Consider the following 26,264-nt stretch of genomic DNA (forward strand, 5'->3'; position numbering starts at 1 on the left):
CAAAACATGTCACATAAATTACAATATTTCAGTGTGGCAGAAGACTGCAGTGATTCTTTACTGGCCTTCCTCCATCACGTATAGGCCATAAAATTTAACTAGAGTCTACTTCAAGCTTGTAACTTCAGGTTGAGTGACAGCATAATTTTTAGAAGCAAAGCATGGGACCTTGATTTAATAGAAATTATGGGAAATCCACCACCACCTTCATGCAACTCCATCATGAAGCTAAGAAGAAGTGAAACATGGCTCATTTATGCTGCCAACTCTGAATCTGCACCAACAAACACAAGAAACTGATTATACAAGAGAATTTGTACCACCGTAAGGAGGAAAGAGAATGAAGAGATGCACTAGAGATTCCAAATTGATTCACACACATTTGGGACATCAGATATCTACAACATTTTGGTTCTTGGTTCCTCTGACTAGCAATGGTCTCTGTCACAGAAGGAAGCCCAAAAAACACAACTGCTTCAAGACTTTATGGAGCAAAACTGAAGCAGTCTGTAGACTGCTGGATGGCAGAATGGTCGACTAAGAAATCCATCCCAGCCCCCTAAAACATACATCATATAATCCTATTCATAAGGATGAGTATCTTGCTATCTTTTAAATAAGGTGAAGTTGGGTTATCTTGGTTTTTGGTTTGTTTTTTTTCAACTTCACTGCCCATGACAGACAATTTGAGACAGATTTTCAGGGCACTCTCACTACTGAAGCACATAATCTGTGCTTCAAAGCGAACTCCTGGGGAAAAATGTATTTTGTTGGCTCAGAGGAGTATTGTCACGATAGCTGCTCGGTTATTCCCTTGAGGTAGACAGACTAAGTAGGAGGCTTTATCATTATTCAAGCAGATGGGTTATTAGACACATGACACCAACAGTTTTAGTAGATTCAAACACGGAAACCTGGTTTCAAGGCTAAAATATCAAAATTAATCCACTCCTGAGGAGCCCTCTACATTATCAAATAGGTAAACTTAACAGATGCCTTTAAAATCATCACATCTACAGTGCAATGATTTAACAAAGTATTTTTATTTTTCCTTCCTTACAGAAAAAAGTGAAACAAACAAAACAGCCACTTAGGTTTCTGTATATCTTTACAGGCTGCAGTGCCCTGTACTGCCACATTTGTAACCCCTTGCCTGAAAAGTAATAGTTTTGTGAAAGTCACAAGGATTGCTTTTTCTGCACTCTTCGTCTTTTTTATTCTGGGGAACTACAATCTCCTAAAAGAAAGAATTAAATGTCATAATTGTAAATACTAAAGAATAGAACAACAACAACGAAAAAAATCCTAAAAAGTATGTTTATCACCTTAGCTTAAAATACCCAAAATTAATTCCTGTCTCCAGGACTATTCCTGCAAATCCTATGTGCATCAGTGTTTGAAGTCACTATAATATCTCCACATACTCAAGATTCTGACTCGTAAACTGATACTGCTCAAAGAGGGCAAAATCACTGCAGCTACGAAGAATCATCCACTGTAAAATTCCACAGATATTTCCAATAAAACAATACTAAGCAGCCTACCATTCAAAGTAATTATCCACCTTTATCATTTGAAACACCATGGTATCTTTAAAATTCACACAAGGCATGTCCATTCACAAATACACTCCTGCAAAACTTCTCAATCTCTAAGTAAATAAGTGACAGAGAAAATCAGGGAGATATAGTGGTTACCCTTTTTTATTTCTGGAAACAGTAGTTTCCTGGGATGGAATAAATACCTGACCTGCTGTGTGCAGTTGCTGAAAGATGGTCCTAAATAAAGATTTACATGCTGGCTGTAAAGAGGGACTTAGAATAGCATCAGAACTCAGATGGAGACACTTCAAATCTGAAGATTCAATGAACCTTCTCCTGAAGGCATTTTTGAGCGTAACCAACAAGAGATGCACATTGGCAATGCTCAATCACACTATTCCACAGTTTCACCATTGTAATTTTTTCCTTTTTCCACTCAGGAAAGTCATCTGCATTTGCAATTTATTTCAGATACAAACTCTACCATCTTAAATTTGTGCTTAGGAATTAAATAGTTATTAATTAATAATGGGTTATACTTACTAGGTAATACTAATCCACTCAATTTATTATTTCTTCTATGAGATGCTTGTAGGCTGATATAAGCCATATTATACTACGCCAGTGGCACATAGTGCATTAACAACTTAAAAGTGAAATTCCTATGGGGTCTAGAAATTCCCCTTACTCTAAATTTTCCATTTTAACAAAAACACAACTTGTGTTCAAAAGAAGAAAAGTTTAATCAACATGTATGCTACAACGTGTATTCAGTCTATTCTAGGAAAATGAGAGATGACCTTCACTCCAGTAGCAACTGGCTTACACTGTCCAGCTATGCATACAAAGGCATTCTGTGTTTGCTTTGATGGCCTGCACATGCCAGGGGTTGATGTCATTGATAGACGGACATTGCTGTGTTCTCACACAAAAACTTTATTAGCATAACAGAAGATCTGAAAGTGTGCTATCCTACTTTCTAAATATCTTCCCCATCTGCTGCTGGGTGACATATGCAGATCTCCTTCCCCTGCCTATTTGCTAGAACACTGCAGAACTCCACGGGAAGGGTCTGGTCACATCTGCCTTTGGAGCAAGGCTATTGTTTGTGAGATAATTACTCTGTCCTTGTTGACTTGCAGCAATAATTGAGAACAAAATCACCTAATAAGCCAAGTTACCTAGCAATATAGCACATTATAACAGCAATGATTGCATATAAACTTTGAACCCCCTTTAGTGCCAATTAATTTCAAGAGCATTAGCACCAACAGTAAACTAATACGAAGCAGTTTAACTAATTAAAGCTTACTACGTAATAGGCTTGTAGCTTCAATTATCATTTTTCATGTTAGTCATCTGAAACTGTAATGATATGTACCAGCTGGAAAACATGTGCCTAGTCCCACAGCAACAGGTAAATGGAGCAGTTTTTGAAACTATGTCATGCACTTTCCTAGGAAAAGTGCTAACTAAGCCTTATCAACAGAGACAAACAGCAGATGGCAACAAATGTGCCAAGAGACATTTCATCCTCCAGGAAGAGTTCAACACAAGGCATCAGCAAAAAAGGAGCAGAGTTGGAAGCACAACTCCCACAGATCTTACCCAGCTGCTCTCTTCTGTAGAAAAAAGAATAAACACCCCAAACACAAAATCAAAACCCAAACCTAGTTAGGCAGTGATTGCCACCCTAATGTACAGACTTCATGTGTAATCCATCTACATTTCTTTCCCAGAAAGTCCAGTATCAGGTGCAGCTCAGCAAAGCATCCGAAGCCCTTTTCCCCATGAGAAGCTTCCTTCTCAGCTCCCAGTGAACAAAAATTTGCTTAAATCCTGACATTGACACTCAAGTTTGGCTTAGAGAGTTCAATAAATTTTTGCTGTTTTAATTGTATGTACAGATTGAGAACTAATTATCCAATCTTATTTCAACTCTTGCACACTTGTGGACTCAATGAATGGAATCACAAAGTTGCTTGTCCTTTAGTGTGATGCAGTATTTCTCTTTACCAGTTCTGCGCATACAGTGTTTCCAGGTTATTTTTGTGACTTGAAGACCCATGGCTACCTTCTCTAGATCATTTTATTCTTGACACTTAACTTCTTGACACACTGACTGAACTAAGCACTGAGGTAAAAGTAATTTTCATGTTTTCATGTTCACATTTTAACTTCAAGACACTGCAATTATCAGAGAAGCTGCTAGCATTTTTGGACAATTAATCTCTTTTTGAGCTATCCCATCAACAATTCCACGTCTTCCTTTGCTCCATTCCTATCCCCAAGCAAGCACACACCAAGAAGCACATTCAATTACCGGTTTGGGAAGCAAATACAGAAAACAGGAAAACAGAAATAAAACAACAAAAAGAAAACCAACTACTTGCCATATAAAAAAATTTATCTGCAGCTCATGCTTCTTTTTTTTCCAAACACTAAGGACAGCCAACTTAATATTTAAGGACCTACACCCATTTCATTTCAAAAGCAGTTAAAAGCAAAACATGTAAAAGAGTTTTTTCATTATGCATATTGGCTCAGGTTTTCCCAAACTCCATCTCTCCCAATATTCATTGTAACAGCTCAGAACCTCAGAGAGCATCAAGTCTTCCTTCCAGGGAACAAGTATAGCTGGTCTCTTTATGGTGGATAATTGTAGTCCTAAAACAACTACTGGCCGTGACACAAATACCAAAAATTAAAGACAAAACCCAACAACTCTATATTATGCAAAGCATTAAAAAAATTGGTTGGATTTTCTTTAAAGTTAAGAAAAATTTACTTAGACATAGTAAACCCATTAACAATGTCTGCTTCCACCACTGTCTGTCCAAAGAGATTAAATGAAGAAAGGAGCATCTTGTTTATATAAAACTGCAAAATACCCTTTATGCTCAAGAGCTATATAGCAAGTCTGTGATGGTCTATGTACAACATCAACTATTAATAAACTATTAACCACAGCTCTCAGAGAGAGGGGCTGACAGACAGTCACAGAACAGACTTTCCTCAAGTTAAGATGGAAAAGGCCAGGGACAAATACTAAGTCAGTACTGATACTTGATAATTGTGATAATCTACTACCACACATGCCTGACGTGCTCTTCAAAGCAAAGAGGAGTTGCTTGGCTTAGCAGGGAGGCTATCCCCTATTATGCAGACCAGCTGAGCCAAAAGCTATGCAGTACTGTATGGAATAACAGAAGGATCATTTCTGGAATAGTCAAATAAATGCCACTTCATACTGCTTTACCATCAGATCTCCTCTGAAAGATCCATCTCTTTTTCCATGTGAAGAAAAAAAAAATTGAAAGGGGAGAAAAGTAAAGCAAGAGCTACATGGGGCAAGGAAATAGCTGACTTTAAATATGCTAATAAACAGCAGACAACAAAAATTTATTCCTAGAGTGACAACTAATAAAAAGGAAATTGGGACAGCTGCACAGTCCAAAATTGGCACTGATTTTCAGAGAAGGAATAGGATCCCTCAAACTCTTACTAAATGGCTCAGGAATCCCTGGCAAAAAATCAAACAGTTTCTTAAAAAAATTGCTGTAATTTAACACAGTATTTATACCAGAGCAAAGTGACACAAGCTTACACTCGAGGCTGAAAACTGAGACAGACAAACAAAAGCCACAGTTAATTAATCTTTCCTTGGTCACCATGTCAGACACCCATCCTTCTGAAGAAAACCCAGAAATACCTGAGCTGCTCATATATGAAAGATGAGAAATTTTCGTAATTATTTTCTTTAAGTTCAAAATCTACCTCCAAAATATGGGATGGCAAAAGGTCAGCACACTGAAGGAGCATGGGAGGGAATGGAAGGTTATTTTTATTTGAATGAAGTTTTAAAAATGTGGTTATCCTCCACAGGAGCCTAAGAGCAATCAAATCCTTATAAATGCCACTAGATCCCTATAAAATGCAAGCATCTCTGGGCCACAGAAGGAACTACTTTCATTAATAAATTATGAGGAAGTAGAAGGAAACCATCTGCCCTGTACCCCATCAGGCTTCAATTCCAAATATTCCAAGACCAGCTGAAGAGCTAGCATGCAAATTGGGAGGAAAATTTCATGTGTGTCAGCTTTTCCTTATTTTTTTTTAGAATCAGTGGGAAGTTTCTCACTGTAGGAGTATCACAGCTAATTCAATTTATACATATACATATGTTAGCATAATACACTTTTTAGAAGTGGCAGCTTTCATAATCTACCCTTGATTCAGCAAGACATTTTTATTCCAGGATGAAGTGTTTCAGTTCCCCAAATTCAGCCCAATCTTATTACAAGTCAGAAGTATTGTTCTGTGATTTACATAAAAGCATTTCCACTGAACTAAGCAGCAACTGACAGATCGGGTAAATGGGTTCCAGGTAACATTTAAATAGCTGTGCTAATTACACCACACAGAGATAGGAACATGATCCCTTACTCAAATCCTCAGAGTAACCATCCAGAACACCGAAGAGAGGAGAAGAAAAACCTAATAGTGCAAGTCATAAGGCAGCATGTAAAGGAATTTAAAAAAACCCCAAACATTCTGCATAAAGGCCGTAATCTCAACTAATTAGATGCCATAATGATCTTCTCACAATCTGTTAGAAGAGACTAGTAGTTAATAACTTCACAAATTTCCTCCAATCCTTTCACCAGGAAGGAATAGCAGTTTCTAAGTCACAACTGCTCTGTCATCCTGGACTACTGCCAAGACTGAAGAACTTCAGGACACCTGTCAATTAACACATTCTCACTGAAGGCAGGCTCGTCTTCCAAGTCTATTAAAAATCAGTGATCACAAAAAGCAGTCAGATCAAAACACTGCAAAATTAAAATTAGTAGTGACTTCTTGAAGGACAACAGCCTTCAACAACAACAAAAATCATCAAGAGGTGTGTGTCTGCTGAAGTGACTATAAACCCACTTTGCAAACAGATGATGTAACAGACCTTTTTCCATCCCTACCATCTGTGGCACACGGTCGTACATACAAAGATGACTGGTGACCTGATGGACAATTATGTGCAAGAGTCAGATCTGAAGCTTTTCTCTAATCAAAGCTTTCTGCAGGGGTTCTCAGTCTAAGTACAGGCTTCTCATTGATTTTCCTTTATCCCCAGGATGAACTACTTCTAACTCAAAGTTGAAAAATATGAAGCTATGCACTGAACCAAAAAACCCAGGTACCATACATATTAAAACATCAAGGCAGAGGTGCAATTACTATTTAAAGAAACCACAAGATTTCTGAGCAAATACAAAAACGGTATTTACCTAAGTTCAAAGATGACAGAGTGTTCTGAAGGAGATGAGGAAATGGAAGAAATTAAAGCAGTCACATGAAAATCAAAACAACAGCTGTCATTGAGTTAAATTTGGTTTGTTCAAAAATGAAAGGGTATGACCAAGCAAGTTCTAGATTCAACAAGTAAAATTCCAACCAGAACAAATAACCAGAAGGCTGCGTGCACTCCAGTACAGGACTAAGACATTCCTATGGTTTTATGTCAGTCTTCCACCTGCTAATTCCAAATTCCAGCACAAAGCTTGCGACAGTTTAATATTCCAGAAAAAATTAAAAGCATCAAGGAAGAAAACTGAAATTCACACTGGAAAACCTTTTTTGCACTGAAATCACAGAATACAAGAAAGAAATTTTTAATGTGCAAAGTGTGGTATTGCCTAATAAAACAGCAGTGCACACAGAACAAGTCAGAGAACCAAACAAGTCAGAAGGGCAAAGCAGCCCAAGTATAGAGCCCTTACTTTAGAATGGCTACCCTTCTCCCTGACAACTGTTCTGCAGTTTCACTTTCCTTGGATTAAAAAAAACAAAAAAAAAAAGTGTTTGTACCTCAAGGTCTCCTCTATGTTTACCCAGTCATTTCAGGAAATATGACCCTGAACTTCAATAGATTATTACATTGTCCTACTTTTCTGGTAACTTCCAATAGTTCAAACATGGGAATTTCTGCTCCGTTTCATAAACTAGGCAAGTAATTTGAAAGAAAGCATTAACGCTTTTTGCTTTTTTTTTTTTTTAACCAAGGCTTATCAATCATCAGAATCCAAATTTTAGAAGTTTCTCCTTCTCATGTAACTACCAACTAAAGCTCACAGAGAAATGACTGTCAGATATTAAACCCTGCAATAAGATTCAAACGATGTCCCATCATTCCATATTTTTGATGAGCACTGTTTGATAAGCTCTTGCTCTTTCTAAAGGCTGCCAGTTAAAACATATGAAAACAGAGAAGGATTAACAGGAAAGGTAAAGGGAAATGGGTATTTTAATTTTTTTTTAACTAATCCAGGTGTTGAAATAGGATACTAAGGAGCAAATATTCCTAGTGGTTCAAATTAGCAAAAACAAGTATCAAATTGCAAAGCAGATATCAACATATCTAATTTAATCCTTCTCTCTGAAACCTTACCTTTATTTGATAAAAGGCATAGTCTGAAGTTAAAGACAACACAACACAAACATCTCCTGCATTACATCATGTATACCTGCTGGAAGGAAAGCCAGCAGACAGTAAGCATAATGCTGGTGTCTCTCAATCACTGATCAAGCTCTAAAATTCAGCGGATTTATTTAATCCAGCTTTGACACTGCTCTCTTTCTACTACAAAGGGAGTCAGAACAAATTACTTTAGGCTGTATGCTTGACTTACAACCTTCCTTGCTAATTTTTAAGAGATCAGGTATACCCCAGCTTGCTGAACTACACCGGCTTCTCCAGAGTCCCTTGTTCCTACCAGAATTCCTGATACTGCCCACCAAGATCTCCTATATCCTGACAAGGTATTGTAGCTGCAGGATTAGAGACAGTCCATCTTTCACAGATAAATAAAGGTCTTAACAAACTCTTTCATCTGTCTCGTAAGTATATTTCGGTGCTGAAAATAGCATAAGCTGTTCATGTTTATCTTCTAAATTAAGCAAATGAATCCTGGCACAGGCCCAGTGAAAGGACATAACATGCAAGAGACCACACCACCTAATCTATACAGCAAAATCTGCTTTCAAAGTACTCAAACATTATTTTTTTAGCCCTGAAACCAAAACAGCCTGGTAAGAACAAGTATCACTGCTGACATATCTTCATTCTTCCAGTTTTCTTCCCTTAAAATTACAAGTTTCATCTGTTGGATCTTGCTGACCTTGGTGATAAATCTTAGTGAGAATTACAGGAACTTCTAAACTGATGGTTATAAACCAACTTTGGTTTGAAGGGATCTCTGGACATTGTTTAACCCAACCTCTGGCTCTAAACAGGGCTAGACCTGCCTGGTGCAAGGCTGTGCATCTCTGGGAAGAGACTGGTTTCTTCTAGAAGAAACCGGTTTCTTCTTTCTTCCCCCTTTAGGTTGTTGAAGATCATAGTAAATTCCATCCTCAAAAAAATTTTTCTAGAGTGAAAGAACCCAGCTTTCAGCCTCTTCCTATATGCCAAAGTAGGATAATCCAGAAACCATCACCTGAAAAGAACAGACCTAGTAGGCTCAAATGAGTATTTATCCAAGAGGAAAAAGAACAGATCATTTCACTGTGGATGAAACTAAAAGCTTCTAATAGAATTTGTGGCGAAAAAGTCATCTATCACACAGTGGGCAAGATTCCCAGGAAATATATGAAAGTTTTTGATAATGAGATCAAGGTATCGTATCTTTGAAGGACAGTATGAATATTTATTTAAGTCTCATGGGAGATAGACACTTCAGTTAGACTGTTTTTCTATCCTCTTAGGACTAATGCTTGAAAATGAAAATTATTTTTAACTCCTATTTGAAGTATCTTTTATTTTGAAAACTTTATTACCATCTAGGTATCCAAATCCAGGGCTTCTAGAACAAGCCAACATGCAATTTAAGATAAATGCATGATGCAAATGAGTGAGGCAATAAGATACTAAAGAACAACTTCTGTGGCAGTCTCAAAGCCCCAAGTATTTTTTGACAAGCTACTAATGAACTAAGAAAATGCATACTGCAAAGACATGTAGTGCTATCAAATATACAGGCTGGAGAAAAACATTAAAGCATTAGTTAGCATTAGTATTCTTCTAACCTTAACAGGAGGGTTTGGAAAACAAATGTGTTTGAAGACAGAACCAAGGCAGTTTACAAATGCTGCTAAAGCTCTCAACCTTTATGGTGAAGCACCTGTGCTCCTGTGTCTCCCTTTTAATAAGGCATCTCTGTGAGAGAACCATGAAGGATCCCTGTTAATCCCCACAATATCCCAGACAGGTTTAAAGAATGTCTTTAGTAATTCTGAAGCATGGCAGACTTCGGAGGGTGCAGGATTCAAGTGCATTCCCAAATACTTTATTGAACACCTGAGAGTCTTTCCTGTTACCTACCAGTGGATATCGACATTTCTACCTCCCCTAATCTTACCGTGTCAGCTCTCTACCCAACACATACAGCTTCTAAAAGGGGATACATTGTTACAGCTCAGATACAGAGAACCCTCTGGAGACCTTGCTCTTCCTGGTTCTCAGTTTTACCACAGTTCTGGGTGAGGAGTATCTTCTTGTTACCTGGTCAGCCAGGTTAAGATATGACTCAAGGAAAAATCTGTGTCTTTTGCAGGAAGGAAAAAAAATACGAGTTAGGAAACCATAAGGAAAAAATCAAAAGTACAAAAGAAAGAAAACAACAACCAAAGAAAACCTCCATGTGTTGTCATATTAACAGTAAGCCTACAGTTTCACAGTATGAACTGAAAAATGGCTGGTCATGCCTGATCTCTTACAGCTCACACTGGGCCTGCCCCCACTGTCCAACCTCCTCCTTTCCACCAGCTCTCAGAGCACACAGTGAGTCACTGAGCCACTGATCCAACTGAAATCAATTTGGTTTTCCTCTGGAGTAAGTTTTCAACTCGGATCACCAGGCTGATCCAACTCACCATGGGGCCATGCAATTGCTATAACCCATTCACAGAAATCAGCAGTCAGGAAGTGAGAGGCACCACACCTCTTGTAATAGCACAATCTTAAAATAAGCAGTTAAAAAAAAAAAAAAAGTCTCAAAGTCTCTCTATTCATCTGACTGCTGTACAATCAATCTGAATCTGATCAATCTTCCTAAACATCTAAACATTTCTTGGTGAATACCCATTAAATAAAACCTTTCTGTCCAGAGTGGAAAAAAGTACCAACATGCCATCCAGAATAAAATAAGAAATATATCTATTTTTTCCCTTCTAACTAATTGCCTCCTTACCCAAAATATTCTGGCCATTCTTCTTAATTGAAATGTTTCGTTTCCTCTCCTTGAAGATGCTAAAGTCTGTATTAGAACAGATGTAATCTCCTGCACTCGACTACCAATAATATTTCAACAAACGTAAAGATGCTCCATAATTTTTCTACTACTTGGTACTCAGTTCACAGTTCCAGACTCTATGCAGCCTCTTCTTGCCTACTCTAACTTGTTTTGGATATCAGCATGCAGAGTGACATACATAGCTTTTTCAAAGGCCCACAATTGCACACACAATGATAAATTTAACAACAGTGGCAAATTATTTAACCCCAACAGTTCCCATTTTGGGACAATGCAGCAATTTAGCACTATTTCTCCCAAGATTTTGGGTTGCCATTTCCGTATTTAAAAGCAATTAGAAACTCTTGGCCTCATCTTTTGCCATCGAGTTCCATGTCTTCCAAAATTGTTATATTGATGTTGCATTCCCTGTTTAAATATAGATGGCATGCTTATAACAAGGCAATTGCTCTTTTAGCAATCCTCTTTCTCCCACAGTACAACATGGAAGAAACCAGGAGTCTGTCAATTGCCCCATTCACGTGACAACCCTTGCAGACTGGATAACCAATGCTTTAGGTGCAATTAAGAGAAAGCAGCTGATGATCATTTTCCCTGGATGAACAAGACTTTAGAAAAAAAAGAAATGCCTGGATTTCTTTACAGATCATAATTACAGTAGACGACCATTAACCTGCTTACCTACCCTTAATTTTTTTTAAATGAGCTCATCTTTCTCCACTTCATTTTTCTCCTCCCTCATCCATTCTTCTCCCAGACTGCAGCAATAACATGCTTTTATTCATTCCTTTTGACTGCCAGGGCCTTAAACTAATTATTAATTGAGAATGTATCTAAAGGATCTGAATGAGAAAGTTGGAATTAACCCAATTGCCTCTTCCCCCTTTTCTTTCGCGTATTTGAGCACTAGGTCTACCTGTCAGCACTGCTGAAAACAGCAAATGTGTTGTTTTCCTTTCAAAGGCAAGTCTGCTTCGGCAAAAATATGCAACAGCAAAAAACAACATGGAAAAAAAGCAAGTACCTGGAAAGGCCTCAGCATTGAGTGAAAGCCATTAGCAAGCAAGCTGTCTACAGTTAAATTCTCTCAACAACTTTGCTGTTCTGTAGGAGAACCCTGCAGCAAACGGCATCCTGCATTTAGGAAACCAGACAACTGACACTTCATCAAAAGGCTTGTCCTTTAGAGAGGCTAGAACAGCATGACCCGACACTGCCTGCTGGTGCAGAGCTGGCTGCTTGTACAACTCCGACTCATCTTGTTTCCAGTTGTTAAATTACATTAAAGGACAGCTATAAATATATTAAATATTTTCCTATTACTTTTCCATGCGAGCAACATCTATAGTTACAACAAGAGTAATGTCCAGGCAAAGGCTTAGTAACATGGGGGGTTGGAGGGGAACGTCCAGGAATCCCTCTAACAAATTCCTGATCAATGGTTTGCAAATGTAGAATTTTTAGATTTTTTTATTTTGCTGCATTTTGAGGTATTTCTTACAGTCAAAAAAGAAAAATATTTACATTTGCCAAAAATGGTCAAACAGATCTGAGCTATAGTTTTAATTCACTTCTACTCCAAATTTTTGCCTTTTTTTTCTTCCAAAACACACCAGAACTTAGCAGTCTACCTGTGACACCTAAATTCTGACTAACTCACATTGATATGCCCCTGTTGAAGATTACCCACAAACGAAAAACATGGAAGACCGATCAAAAAAGCCGATAATCAACGTTTAAACACTTAGACAAAAATGAGTGTTAATTGATTAAGGATCTCCAGGTCTCTATCGCCATCTAGCGAAGCCATTATCACACGTCCCCTCCAACACGCTCCCTGGAACGACAGACAGGATCCAGCCTGCCCCTGGCCAGGGAGGTAAGGCTTTGCTACATTTCTATTCCCTGGCTGAAGGAAAATAAAAATGAAGCACTGGCTCTCTACAGCTGACTGAAGAGAACTGAGCTTTTATGGATGACACTGTCATAGAATGGTAGAATGGTATGGGTTGGAAGGAACCCTAAGGATCATCTACCTCTATGATCTGGCTTTTTTAAAATGGCTTTTCCACACCATATTTAATACTTCTGCCATCAAAATGAAGTGAACATGCCAAGTTCTGCTAATATAGTTCAGAAGTTCACTAATATAGTCACACAAGTTTTGATAAGAGCAATGTGTTATAAACAAGTATTTTTAGTCACCATAAGGAACCCCATGGCAGCTCTACAGCTTTTACTGCATCAGCATCTCCAAACCACAAAGAGAAGTTAAGAGTCCAGGAGAGGTTGTATGCAGCACTTGGCATCAGGTGCTTCAATCTTCCACAGCTTCAGTGGAAAGGTTGTCAGTCACCCACACTTGAAAAGCATCCATTTACAGGATTCATCAACACTCATTCTCAGCTACATTAAAACTTGATGCAAGCTTTAACAACTTCAACATGAAATACGTATTTCCCACTTTCAATTATTCTGCTAAGACAACTGTAATTGTGTTAGTGCAAATATTAAGTTCAGTTTTCATCCCACACAATATTTTTCCCACTTAGACTTCTACAAGCCTACCTGCATTTACTCAGGTGCCCTTGACAATAGTATATAAAAAAAAAAGGTATTAATTGCAGATGATGAGAAAAGGCCATTTAAATTTAGACCATAAATTTTCCATAACAGTTACTTTTTAATTAACCTTTTCTCACAGAGAACCCAAACCTCCAGGTACTTAACATTTACTTCTTTTATATTAGAACTGAGTGGTAAGAGGAAACCTATGAATAGAAAGACTAATATAAAAATTTTAAGTAATGTTCTTCCAGATCAGATATTTCAACTTAAAGCAAAAAAAAAAAAAAAAAAAAAAAAAAAAAAAAACAACAAAAAAAAAAAAAAAAAAAAACCACCATTAAAATCAGAAAACTAAGGTGTCCTCCTCATGTCATCTTCTGTGGCAAAAACTCAAATGTGTGCAAAGGCTTGGCAGAAGCTGGCACAGGTCCAGCACCAGCAGAATTTAGAGGTAAGAAATCCTTTCCAACCAAAGATCAACTATATAAGAGAAACCATCTCTAATTACTCCCTAGTACATTCTGTAGCACCTATTTAGGATTTCCCCATTCCACCATCACTCTGGAACATAAAACAGGAACATCACATTTTCACATAGCTATCTCATAACTGATAAATTACAGACAAATGTGAATAAACTCCATGTGCAAATAACAAGCATTTTAACAGAGGCCAAAAGCTTAAGTATCCATAGAATACCAAGTTTGTGGCAAGTGGTCCATATCACATATGAGTATCTTTAAAAAAAAAAAACAAAGAAAAAAGTGGAATTCATTACTTTTAAAATACCCCCAGAAATATAAAGCTATGATACTCAGCTGCTTTGCATGCCAACCTCAGACAGCATGAGGTTGAATCTTCCTTCAACAAACACAATACCTTATTTAAAGGAAATACTAACTTCTGAATTCACATGGCTGCATGGCACATTTGCAGTTACCAATCTGGGAAATTACTTCTGAGTTAAACGGATGTGTAAGGTTAAACATAACTGCTTACATAAATTGGGAAGACAACAAATGTGGGGTTCTCTCTAGAGAATTGTTTAGATAGGAAGATAATTAAAAACAAAATGTGTTACTGGAAATAAAACACCCCAATGCAATTGAGTTGGGAATTGTGCAGTGGGTGTGCCCTCACATCACAGGGAGGATGAGACTGTCAACAAGGATGTGACCTCATCCATCTCCCTGATCAACCAAAAGGCTGACCAGCCATCCTGACACAACTCTTCCTGGCACCTTTGCAGGCAGGCTCCTGCTTGGTATTCTCTTTTATAAGGAAGTAATATCAAACATCATTACGTTTTAAGACAATGAATGTATATCAGTGGTATGCTCTGGATCATTAAAGATTATTTTTCTCACAGGGACAAAACTGATGTGGTCTGTACTGAGCCACCATCCTAACCAATAGCAAGAGTAGTTTTGTCTATAAAGTCAAATGCAACTCTTACAATAAAACATGAGGCTAATAATGAAACTTTATTTTAAGGAACAAAGAGTTTCCAAAAATAAGCCCTGATACATAATCCATTGCCCCCATGATTAATTTGCCCTATCACAAACTAGGGTTTTGGGAAGCCATATCAGGCCACAAGACAGTGTGGCTACTACAAGCAAGCTCATCCAAAGCTGAAGCATACCACCAAATCAAAGACTAACCCATCAGGCACAACTAGAAATTAATGGAAAATTAATTTAATTTCATTCATTGAAAATGAAAGCAGCCTTGATATATTTTTTTGTTGTCACCTCAACCTGGCCCATTGAAACCAAATAGTTTCACAAGAGAGATAAACTTAAGAGTTCTGAAACCAAAAGCAAGTTGTAGTCAATGAAAAAAAAAAGCAGGTGGCTTAAATTCAGCCTTTTTACATGTGTGTATAAGCTGTTTAATGACTTACCTCTCTCCCTTTATGTGTCACCAAAGCAGCCAAAGGCTTGGCATAGAACCTGCTGTAGGAAAATCCCAGGCAGCCATACATGCTGTTAGCAGTGAGTTTCAAAGCTTTCTGTCTGATATCATACTGAAAAGAAACACAACCAGAAAAATGATCCAACCACAGCCATCAGGGAACAGAACTTAATGCTCACAATTACATTCACAGCTTTTTTATACAGTCTGCAGCAGTGATGGGCTACAAATAAAGCACATTACAATCACTGCTCACTACTAATCATCTCTATTCTACAAGGCTGATCAGGGCACTTAAGGGGAGAGGGGGAAAAATCAACGGAGTTCTATAAAACACACCTGTAAATAGAGGTCAGGATTTAAATCTGGTTGTTTCATTATCTGCTTAACTTGGCGTCTTCTCTCCACCAGTTTCCTGATTTCCTTAGGCAAAATTCCCATTTCCAGAGATGGGTCTGGAAGCTCTGGAATTTCTTCCTCTTCTTCGACCTGTGAAATGATCACCGCTGGTTATAGTTTTATTGCTCGAAGATTAGATTTTAATGCATTAAGTGAAAAGCTTGGCAGGGGGGAAAACCAAAATCATACAGCTTGTGCCAATACCTGCAGAGCACCCAAAGCACAGTTTAGAACAAGCATGAGAGGTTTTTTTGCAGTGTTTAACTGTATTATTTTGCTCCTGCTGGGGAACAGGGCCTAAGTCTGTTTTACTCTTGGAGAAACACAAAGAAGGCATGGACCAGCAGCAGAAAGGTTTTTGTTTTTTATCAGAGTGTGTGTTATCTATTTATATACATACATAAATCCAGATAAATAACACACATACATTCTCATTCTTAGGTATATATAGATAAATACAAAAATATAAAGAAAAGTACACACACAGCAATTATTTCTGTGCTGAAAAATCCATCCATTTTTTATCTCATCTAAGTACTTTTGGTGCTCAGACCTGTCAAAAGGAGCACATGCTCTGTGGAACTGATACTTTGAATGATACAACTGACAAAAGTAGACCAAAAATTCCACCCCAAGCAACTCTTGATTATAGCAAAACAACATAGTAGAAGGACACCTTCTTAGCATGACTGAAGAAATGGCAAAAATTGAATGGTATTTCAAGCACAATGAAAGTGACAGAAATGGGAAAAGGAAGGGCAGTACACACACAGTGAGGTTGGCAACTTTACTAAAGCAGTCAGAGGAGAACTGTAACAAGAAATTACACCAAAGCATGATTAAACACCATACAGAGAGAGAAATCAAAATTAGCTGCTTCAGGTTGAAGCACACTTCAGAAAGCAGGGAAAATCCAAATTCAACTTGAAGGAACTTACTGACAGAACTCCACATACTTGTCTCCTCATTTCTGCTACTGTGTTCATATTTCAGTTGCTACGGGACTAACTAATTCCAACCTGTGAGCTGATACCCGTTAAAAATAAAAGCCTCTGCTTTAACCTTTAGACCTGACCAGCTCAATGCTTCAGTTTACAACACAGCTCCATTAGCAAGTGTTCCAGCACTGCTGAGGAAATGAGAATCTCCAGCCATGGATAAACCAGAGCCAACACAGCTGCTTATAAAACAGTACATCCAACTGTACCTTCAGGAGGTTTTTCATTTGTGTTTAACATAGTTTGAACACCATGAGTTTTTATGAAGCTGGTACCACAGTTCACACAGTCACATCACCCTCCTAAGTCACATAATTTTCCTGATGTCTAATAAGGCTTGAGCTCATAATCATATTCTTTCCTGTAGAAAGCATGAGACTTTTGCCTACCTCCATCATGTATAGTTGCATAAATATAAAAATAGCAACTTAACTTCAGGAAGCCTCTATCAAGTTAGGATGAAACTAGTAAAAGGGCTCAGAAATTGCTAGGGTGGATGTGTGGCTGAAAAGGGTCACAGAGCCTCAGTAAAAATCTTGTTTCATGAGGATACTAGGAGTAGATGGGAGAGAACTTACCAAGATTCTGTAAGAGTATTACAGAAAGGAAGGTGACAGACACAAAATATTCCAAAAAGTCCCAATCCACAAATTAACACAATACATCTTTAAACAAGAATCACTTCTTATATGTGAGAGAGGACAAGAAAAAAAAAACAGTGAAAAAGAACAGCTTCTTAAAGGAGCTGATTCACAGAAAACGCTCTTAAGTTAAGACAGTGTAATTTAAGCCACCAGTTTAAGCACTCAAACCTCTGCCCTTTTCTGTGCTTCTGATGACAGTCGCTGCACTGTGGTAAAGCAGATGTTGAACTCCTGAATAATCGACGGGTACAAGCTGTTGAAGTCGAGAAGCAAAATAAACTTGTCATAAAAACCTAAAACAGAGTTTAAAACAAAAGTCATAATTACTCAAGTCTCCCAAAGGACTTCATAAAACTCCACAATTAATACTTAAGTGACAGTAATACATTGTACCACATTTACATAATCTAAATCCCTTCAAGAAGCTGTTGAGATGCACCGGTGCCCTTTACAGAAAGCTGTCAGAAGTGGAACGATCCAACCCCATTAACTCACCAGAGTTGAACAGATAGCTTCTGTGTTACTATAGGACACTTGTACAGTTTTCCCCACACAGAGGAGAAACTGAAAGAAAACTTTCGTGTCCATTAGAAAATTATACATAAATATACAGTCCTAATCCTTCAAAAGAAACTTTTCCACAATCAGTGTTGGGAATTTTGTTGTATGCAACAAGATTCCCCTCACAACCACCACCACAGATTTCCCACTGTAATCTCTCTGTATTAATATAACCTACCTGTCTCTAACTTAATTGAAGAAAGAAAATTGCCACATCTTACCGACTTTGGGTTCCAAGACTAAGCCCCCAGCATAAGCAGCTTTCTTTTTCCCTATCTTTGATTTATTCTGATCTTCAAAATCTTCATCTTCATCCACCTACATTTGGCATTTAAAAAAGTCATTATCTAGTCTCTAAGATTTCTGTAATGTTAGAGGAGTTATTTTTGGCAAGTCAAATATAAATGTGGGAGCCAGTGCAGAATTCCTTTTAAAATATATGCAAAATATGGTGTTTTCATCGTGATCCTTACTAAAGCTCTCTACATGTCAAAACAGCATTCAAACCAATTCTGATAAGAAAAAAAATTCTAACAAGAGATTACAAATACCTTAAAGTATTGTCATCATTCAACATGGCACCAGAATGCCTTTTATAACTGGCTGTAAAAGTCCACACTATGAAAAAAATCAACTCATGACCCAAAAGTGGTATGATTGCCCAATTAAAATGTTGGTTTTGCAAACAGCATAGCTGGGCTTGAATAAAACAAATAAAAACATTACTACTGACCTAAAGAATATTCTGCTATTTGTTATGTTGGGAGAATTCTTCTCTCAATTGTTCAATTCTATTCTGAATCATTTAGAATCCCAGTGCTGCTTTGATGCCACCATACAACCAACAGAAATCATTGCTTTCAAGTTTGCTGTTGAACTTATTTAAAACTAAAAAGCAATATATAATGAAATACAAATACTTTCTCAAATTTTAATTTGTTCACTAACAAACATCTAGAAATTTGTATAATTATTATTTACACTGGTATTACACAAATTATTTTTTTAATAGCTTTGGATATTTCATCCATACAACAAATTTTTCTTGTAATACTGCTCATCAAAATAACTAAATGCCAATATTAAACAAACACAGACTGTCTTCTTTACTGTTTCCCCACACAGACAAGTACTTAGCTTATTTTAAACTAACTGAACGACTGAGTTTTTATAGATCTGTGCTGCAATGGAAAAATTGTTACACTGTCCCATTCTCATTATGGAGAGTATTTTTTTCCACACAAAACCAATGTTTTAATTAAGCATATGCTGTACCATTAAGTTATCTCTGAGTTATATTTGACCACAGAATAGTCACACACAGAAGATGGAAGAATATTTTTTCCTTTTTTTTGAAATAAAATTTTTTAGGAAGAGAAAAACTGGACCCACCAGCTTCTGTGGAGGCTTTTTGAAAACTTGTTTGTCTGGCACAATGTAATCCTTCTCATGAAAGGCATGAAGCAGCAGGAACTCATTACGTTCAGATCGTCCACCCATCATGGTCCTCGACTAAAGAGAGGGTGAAAAGAGAACTCAAAGCAAAGCACAGAAAACACTGACAGCAAAACTCAAATGTGATATTTTTTAAGGAAGTTTTACATTATTACTTGATTAGAACATTGAGCTCTCCTCGTCACAGCAAAAAATTCAACAGCATTGTGCATTCTAAATTAGTGTTTAGAAATTAAATCCAGCAAACCAAACACAGCAAACATGAACTGTTCAGAGAGGACAGTGGAGAGGGGTGGAAAGTAATAAATATGTACCATGACATTCCCAGAGATGTTTGTTATCTGAAGAGCCAGTGGCAGAACATTCAGCTCACACATGATCTGGAGAATAAACTTGGCATCTGTCCAGGTGTTTTCCAGCATGAACAGTAAGTGAGGAGAATCACTGGAGAAAGAAGGGGCATAGGTAAAATGCCCTAGCACAGTAAAATCAATCTCCTTTGTACTCTGTAGACCTAGGTGCTGTATGGAATACATGGTATCTGTAGCACACAACTGAGGAATTTTATAGCAATCTCTTGTAATTGAAAAACCACCCCAAAACTCAGGCCTGCATCTCCTGTTAGTGTGCCTACACCAATGCTCCCACAAACCAATTTGCCTCATACATAATAAGCCACCACATGTAGCTTGGAACATCATTTTATAATGTTAAGACAGTATTTAACTTTTCAAATCCCAGTATGCTAAGTCAGCATCCCCACAACAAATCAAGTAAGCAAAAGTAAAATTTTATGTCAGGGAATCAGCTCCTCTGCTCTCCAGAGAAGGATTAAAACTCCCAATCAGTAACATACCTGTACATATTTGGAATTTCCTCTGGTAGAATTGTTACCTTCTCTGTTTTCAAAATCTGATGGACCAGTTCAGACAAATGGTAACTTTTGCAACGAATTAGTTCTTTAGCAGAAATTTCTACATCACAGATCATTCGACCGCAGGCAGCATTCCTTTCAGCAAACCCTCCTCGGCCCTTCATGGTATTACACACAGAGAAAAAACACAAATAAAATGAAAAATACAAACACTAACAAAAAACATCTACCCACAATATATGTTTATAGGAGTCAGTCAAGTCAGTTGGTCACTAAGTACTCAAATACTCTATTAAATACCACTAATACTCAAGGACTTACAATTATGCCCTAAAGGAATCCATGGTATCTTTCACTGTATGCAGATATTAAGAAATAGATACTCAACTTTCACTACTGGTTATATCTTAACTCTTAAACTAACATGCTTTTATTTTTTTTTTTCCTTCTATCATTAGAATAGCCCCAACAAGAACCTGGATGCGGATTTTGTCTTTCTTCCAAGGATACTTTTTGTAATAACAGCAGGATGAAAAAGTCACAGAACCACACAGAAATACCCAACTTGGCCTCTAGGAAGGACAGGAACAGGCAAGAACAGAGCCATGTTCAGCACTTCAAGATTCAGACATTGTCCTCTGAACAAATATGTAATAAGAACTACAGAATTATTAGCTTAGCAGCCCTCTACGGGATGATTCACCCATCAATCCAAATTGCTTTTTCTCATTTTACAGTTACAGCAGACAAAGACAGTTACAGTAAAGACTATTGCAATTAATCTGTCATTACTATCATCTAGTTGAGATAAGTAAACTAAATTAGCCTAACTTGAAAATCAGTTTATCCTATTACTGTAATAAAAGTCATATAAACACTCTTAATTTCTGATCTGGGACCCACAAAATTCAGCATGACCAACAGTCAAAATACATCAGTGTCACATTTACAATTCCTCAGAAAAACTAATTCATTTTTAATCACATGCAACATAAAGGGGCTTAAAAGACTTAAGCAATCTTATTACCCCAAGCTTTGGCATATTAGACCTCCTCAGTCGACCTATCTTGGACCAGTGAGGGACTTTGCACAAATTAATTCTTTGAAGCAGCACTTCCAGATCAAATCCATAAATATTATGACCCTTGAAGCAGAAAAAACAACAAAAAAGGTTACAACAAATGCAAATTGAAAGACTTACTTTCATACACTCAGTATTCCTTTGCCCTTTGTGATTTTTTCCAACTAATTGATGGCATTATCTCTCTTGTAGAAAGCACTTTCTAAGAGAACGTTCATCAACAGTACTCATTAGTCTTAACACTAACAATGCTGTTCAGTAGAATACCAAAATCAGCTCTGTAACTGGCTCATAGCACACACAGCTTCATCCTTTGATACCAGAGATTAGGATTTAAAGCTTTCCAGAAAAATCTACAACATTCTTCATGCAGCATATAAACTTAAGAGTAATTCCTTTTTTCTCCACCTGTGAAAGTCACAACAGTGGCATCAAAACACTATTTTTTTTTCCTTTGATGGTACAACAGGAACAAGCTGTTCTGGATAGGAACACCTTGCAAGCAATATTTACATATCAAAGCACTCCAGCAATATTTTAAACAGTGCTAAGTGCATTGATGACACTGGTCTGTACCCTCAGCTGAAAGCAAAATGCTACCCTGAGGAACATGAGCCAGTCACCAGGAACTGCAGGTCCACTCCAGCACAGGTACCTCTGTGCAATTCAAGACTGTGCTGTAGAAGCAGCTCCTTAAGATGGGAGCAGCATTTCAACAGCACTAATTAAACCAGGTGGAAATTAAATTGCACTAACACAGCTCTGCTGTTTTCAGGATAGGAGCTCTCACACCCCTGCTCTTGGCATCTTCAATTTTAAGCCAGAGGCTGTAGTATGTCTTCTGATCCCTTGCCACAGGCACCAGGAAGCTTAGGTCATAGGGCAAACACTGGATACCAGCTGCAGTGAGCTGAAAACATCAGGCATCGACTGCTCATTTCATCATATTCCCATCACTTAATTATTTGTATCTACCTACAGAAGTTAGGTAAATACATATGATCTAACAAGTTGTATGTAATCAACCTCAGACGTAAAACCAACTTCAAATTGTCTTCAGAATTTTATTACGTGGAAGTTAGTACTGCACATTAATTAAACATAACAAAAAAAAAAGAAAATTAGTAATTATACTAAACCTTCAGCTGCTAAAACAGGAGAAAACATAAGAATGCTTATTGCAAAACTTTTCTCAGATTTCATGGATTTGTATAGATGGTTATTTTGATTTGCAGCATAAACACAAATTATATGAGCATCTGAATTGCAACAGAATCTTAAGTATACCAAGAGTTCCCATTTTTCTAGAAAATCAGGGGGTTTTGTTGTGTTTTGTCTTTCTGAGTAAAGAAAAAAAAAAACCCAAACTTGTTCCAGGTATTGTGAAAATACTGCCTATTTTAGCTATTATGGGAAATAATAGTATGTATAAAATGCTGTCAGAGAAAATTCTGTATCATCTTTGTATCAAAATATACCTGCTGTCTCATAAGCAAACTCAATTCATAAGGCAGTCTAAGACAAGCATTAAAAAGCCTCTAAGGGGACAAAAGAAAACGAACAAAGCTGACCAACTGACAATATGCTTTAATTTAACTCTCAAAGTCTCAGAACTACTCACCACAACAACGTCTGGGTCAATTTTGTGAATCTTTGCAAGGAAAAATCCCAGCAGTGTTCTCTCTGTTGCAGCAATCTCTATTTTAGCATTCTAAAAGGAGCAAGAGAGCACCTGATTTCAATGACCCAATAAGTTTAAAATGGAAGCATCTCCTCTCCCCTACCAGTTACAAGACAATAACAAAGCACCACAGAGTTGTGCTTTTCCTTCTGTAATTCAAAGATTTTTTCCCTCACTCCCAAAGACATTGGAAAGCTTTTCTCAGAGGCTTTTTCCCATTCTGCTTTTGAATGCAGGTGTGATATTTTAAGAGCCTCATAAGAATTAAGCACACCAGGAAAATGCTCCATATGCATCTTTCACTCACAGACTTTAAGATCACACAGAAATAGAGGAAAAACAAAACTAAGTTACTTTATTACTCTGTCAGCTCTCCCACCACCCTTTAGAAAGGACATCTGATAAATTTTGACAGACTTTACCCTCCAATAAAAGAAGAAACAAATTCTCCCAGTTTACTACGAGTACAGAGTCAGGTATGATGAAAATTAACCACAATTTTAGCCTCTTTGCACAATCTTTCCAACTCTCCTGGTCTAACATTCTGTCTATTTTAAGAGCACAATTAGCAGCAGTACTGAATCACACAACGACTTTTTTACAAGTAACACAGAATAAATACCTGGATTTAAGTTTGAAGAGTGGAAAACTAACTAAATAATCATTCCATTCATTCAACTGTTTCTCTTCACCACTTACCAAAAGCACAGTGAAGTTCATATTCTATAAGGTACTGCAATCGGAAGAGTAACAAAATGAAATTACCTTCTTTTTAACGGCTTCTTTGAAGTCATAAGGAAAAATGCAATCACTCGGTTTGGAAACAGCTGCAAAAAGTGATATTTGTATTTACACACAAGTTCCTAATTGTACCCTTCCCACAAGCACCCATTCACAACCAAGTGAGCTGAGAAAACTGACCTCTGATTCTGAAACAGCAGCTTTAAGTGAATACTGTCTTTAAGATAACCAAGTAATTACTAAAGCTTTAACAAATCTGAATCAGTCATATTTGAGGTTATCATTGGACATTAAAACTATGGACCACAGCTCCTGAAGACTTCCTCTCACAAGTATTCAACACTTCATGACTTCCAGTCAGTGTCTGAATCTCAAGGTTTAGCTGCTATTACTGCAACGACACTGCTATAAGATTTTTTTTTCCCCTTTAAGAAAATTTGTTTATAAATAATTCTGTTCAGAAGAACTGAACAGAAAAATAATTAAAGTGACAGTAAATAAATGGTCCAAATTAATGGGCAGAGAAAGCTGGAGTAAAACCAATAAAAATTACAGGAAACTATATAGAGCAGGGTTACTTGGCATCATCTCAAATTAAGATTTTTTTAAATAAAGTTTTTGATAAAAAGTCAGTAACCAGTGAAGTTAAAAATAGGGAGAAAATCCTGTCTGGGAGTTGAAATTTTCTCAGTTGTTTATTTTAGGCCATTATTGTTGTAGTGACAGAAAGAAATAAAAATTTAAATAAATAAATTAATATTAAGCCTCCCCCCCAAACAAAAAAAAGAAACAGAAGAAAAAAAAAATGGAATAAATATTTTTTCTACTTAAACTCTTCCAAATACATACCACAGAAATGTGTTTGAAAAGGAGGCTGAGGTGGAGCCTTATCCAGAGGAAATTTCTGATGAACCAGAGCTGCAAGAGCCACAACCTATACCAAGGAAATACAGAACACACAACTTCATAAGCACAAATAAGCATGACTACTATTCATACTTATTTCTTCCATCTTTTTTTTTTTTTAAGAGTTCCTCATCTCTTTTCTCTTGTTTCTCCACCAGATCTTTCTTATTTTAATTCCAACTACAAATAGTCGAAAAGAAGAAAGTTATCAATTGATCTCAAGGAAATAAAATAGTACTTGCTCCTAAATTATTATAAATTTGAGAGAAAAAATAATTCACTTTAGAAAACTTCTGCTTTTATCAGTTTTTGTCCTGAATCTGACCAGACCCCACAATGTAAAGGATTCCCCATGGAGTGCAGGGAAGATGTAAGCAGGGCAGAGAAGCCTTGCCTCAGGAATGGCTGCCCCTAAGCAAGCAGTCAACACTGCCAAGAAGCCAAGAGGTTTAGTGTTTGGGAGCCAGTAGCTTTAATGATGCTTTTGACTGCTTTGCTGGCAGGACGTCCTGGCTCCCCAGGCACTGAGCAGGAAAACCCAACAGAAAACAAAGCAGAAAAGCTTTAAAGCATCTTGGCAAGAAGAGTCCTGTCAGTACCTTGTGTATGTTCTGTTACTTTGGCCAGAAACCACTTATTTTCCATACTTCCACAAAAAAAAAAATGTAGCTTACCACGAGGAATAATTTTGCTTGAAAAATTTGCCAACCTATTAGTCTTCAATTCAATTAGCCAGAAACAACTGTCTTATCCTATTTGAATACTAAATCTCTTCTCATGTTAATGAGAGTTATGTTTAAAAAAAAGTGCCTAAGTACACATTGTGGTCTGCAGACCACAACTGAGAGTGGCCACCTACATCTCTCCTCCTTTCTGAGGAAAGATCTTACAGCAGAATAGCAGGTGCTCTAAGATCAGGACCAAATTCTCATTTTAAAGTAAGTTTTATTAGCAGAAAAGCCCTGGTTATTTTATCTATAACCTATGATTAGCTCTAGCTTAGTTAATTAATTAATACTATTCCATTAACAGCTGTGCTGGGGCAGTATAACTTATGAGGCACAACAAACAAAACAGAAGGCTTGAAAACATACATAGGATCCACTGTCACAGTAAACATTCTCACCAAGCATGCCCCCTAGGAAGAGCTAGAGCCAGTAAAAATTTCTTTGAAAAGCCCAGGGCAGAGAAACTTTTCAACAGTAAATATATTTAAAACATGTTTTATGAGGGTCTTCCAAGCTTAGGAAACTTTTAGCATATGTCAAAGAACATAATCAAACCAAAATGAGAGCAGATTACTTACCTCATTCTGGTGAGTCTTTGGGTTCTGAATGGTCTTCATGCTGAAGGACATGACCACCAGAGGAGGAGGAGGAGAAAGATCTTTAACCACATTCACCAAGCCAGGCTTCACGGCCACAGCCTCCACTTTACACCAGCTGACTGGCGGATTTGAAGGCTCTGAGGAAACAACACAAATCACCTCCATTCTTCTGGGAACCACAGAAAAGGCTTCTCTGATGGCATTGCTGCACTGAGCACATCCTTCAAATGTTCTCTCCTGGTGGGGTAGTCCAAGACCCACAC

The 26,264-nt window shown here is 37.3% G+C and overlaps 1 protein-coding gene and 1 non-coding gene across 2 annotated transcripts in view; both read right to left on the bottom strand.

Moving 5' to 3' along the window:
* Positions 1-26,264, bottom strand: part of POLA1 (DNA polymerase alpha 1, catalytic subunit) — a 183,966-nt gene that overhangs the window by 136,716 nt on the left and 20,986 nt on the right. Inside the window, 12 exon segments of the mRNA XM_053935948.1 lie at positions 15,324-15,446; positions 15,674-15,823; positions 17,544-17,668; positions 18,158-18,254; positions 19,329-19,448; positions 19,706-19,835; positions 20,248-20,423; positions 21,293-21,409; positions 22,968-23,057; positions 23,793-23,854; positions 24,618-24,702; positions 25,981-26,138. Coding sequence (XP_053791923.1) covers positions 15,324-15,446; positions 15,674-15,823; positions 17,544-17,668; positions 18,158-18,254; positions 19,329-19,448; positions 19,706-19,835; positions 20,248-20,423; positions 21,293-21,409; positions 22,968-23,057; positions 23,793-23,854; positions 24,618-24,702; positions 25,981-26,138 — 1,433 coding nt within the window.
* Positions 17,832-17,962, bottom strand: LOC128784854 (small Cajal body-specific RNA 24). The gene has a single exon (XR_008429655.1). It is a non-coding gene; the product is annotated as a small Cajal body-specific RNA 24 (non-coding RNA).

This window comes from Vidua chalybeata, chromosome 2 (assembly GCF_026979565.1).
Source record: "Vidua chalybeata isolate OUT-0048 chromosome 2, bVidCha1 merged haplotype, whole genome shotgun sequence".
Classification (NCBI taxonomy): Eukaryota; Metazoa; Chordata; class Aves; order Passeriformes; family Viduidae; genus Vidua; species Vidua chalybeata.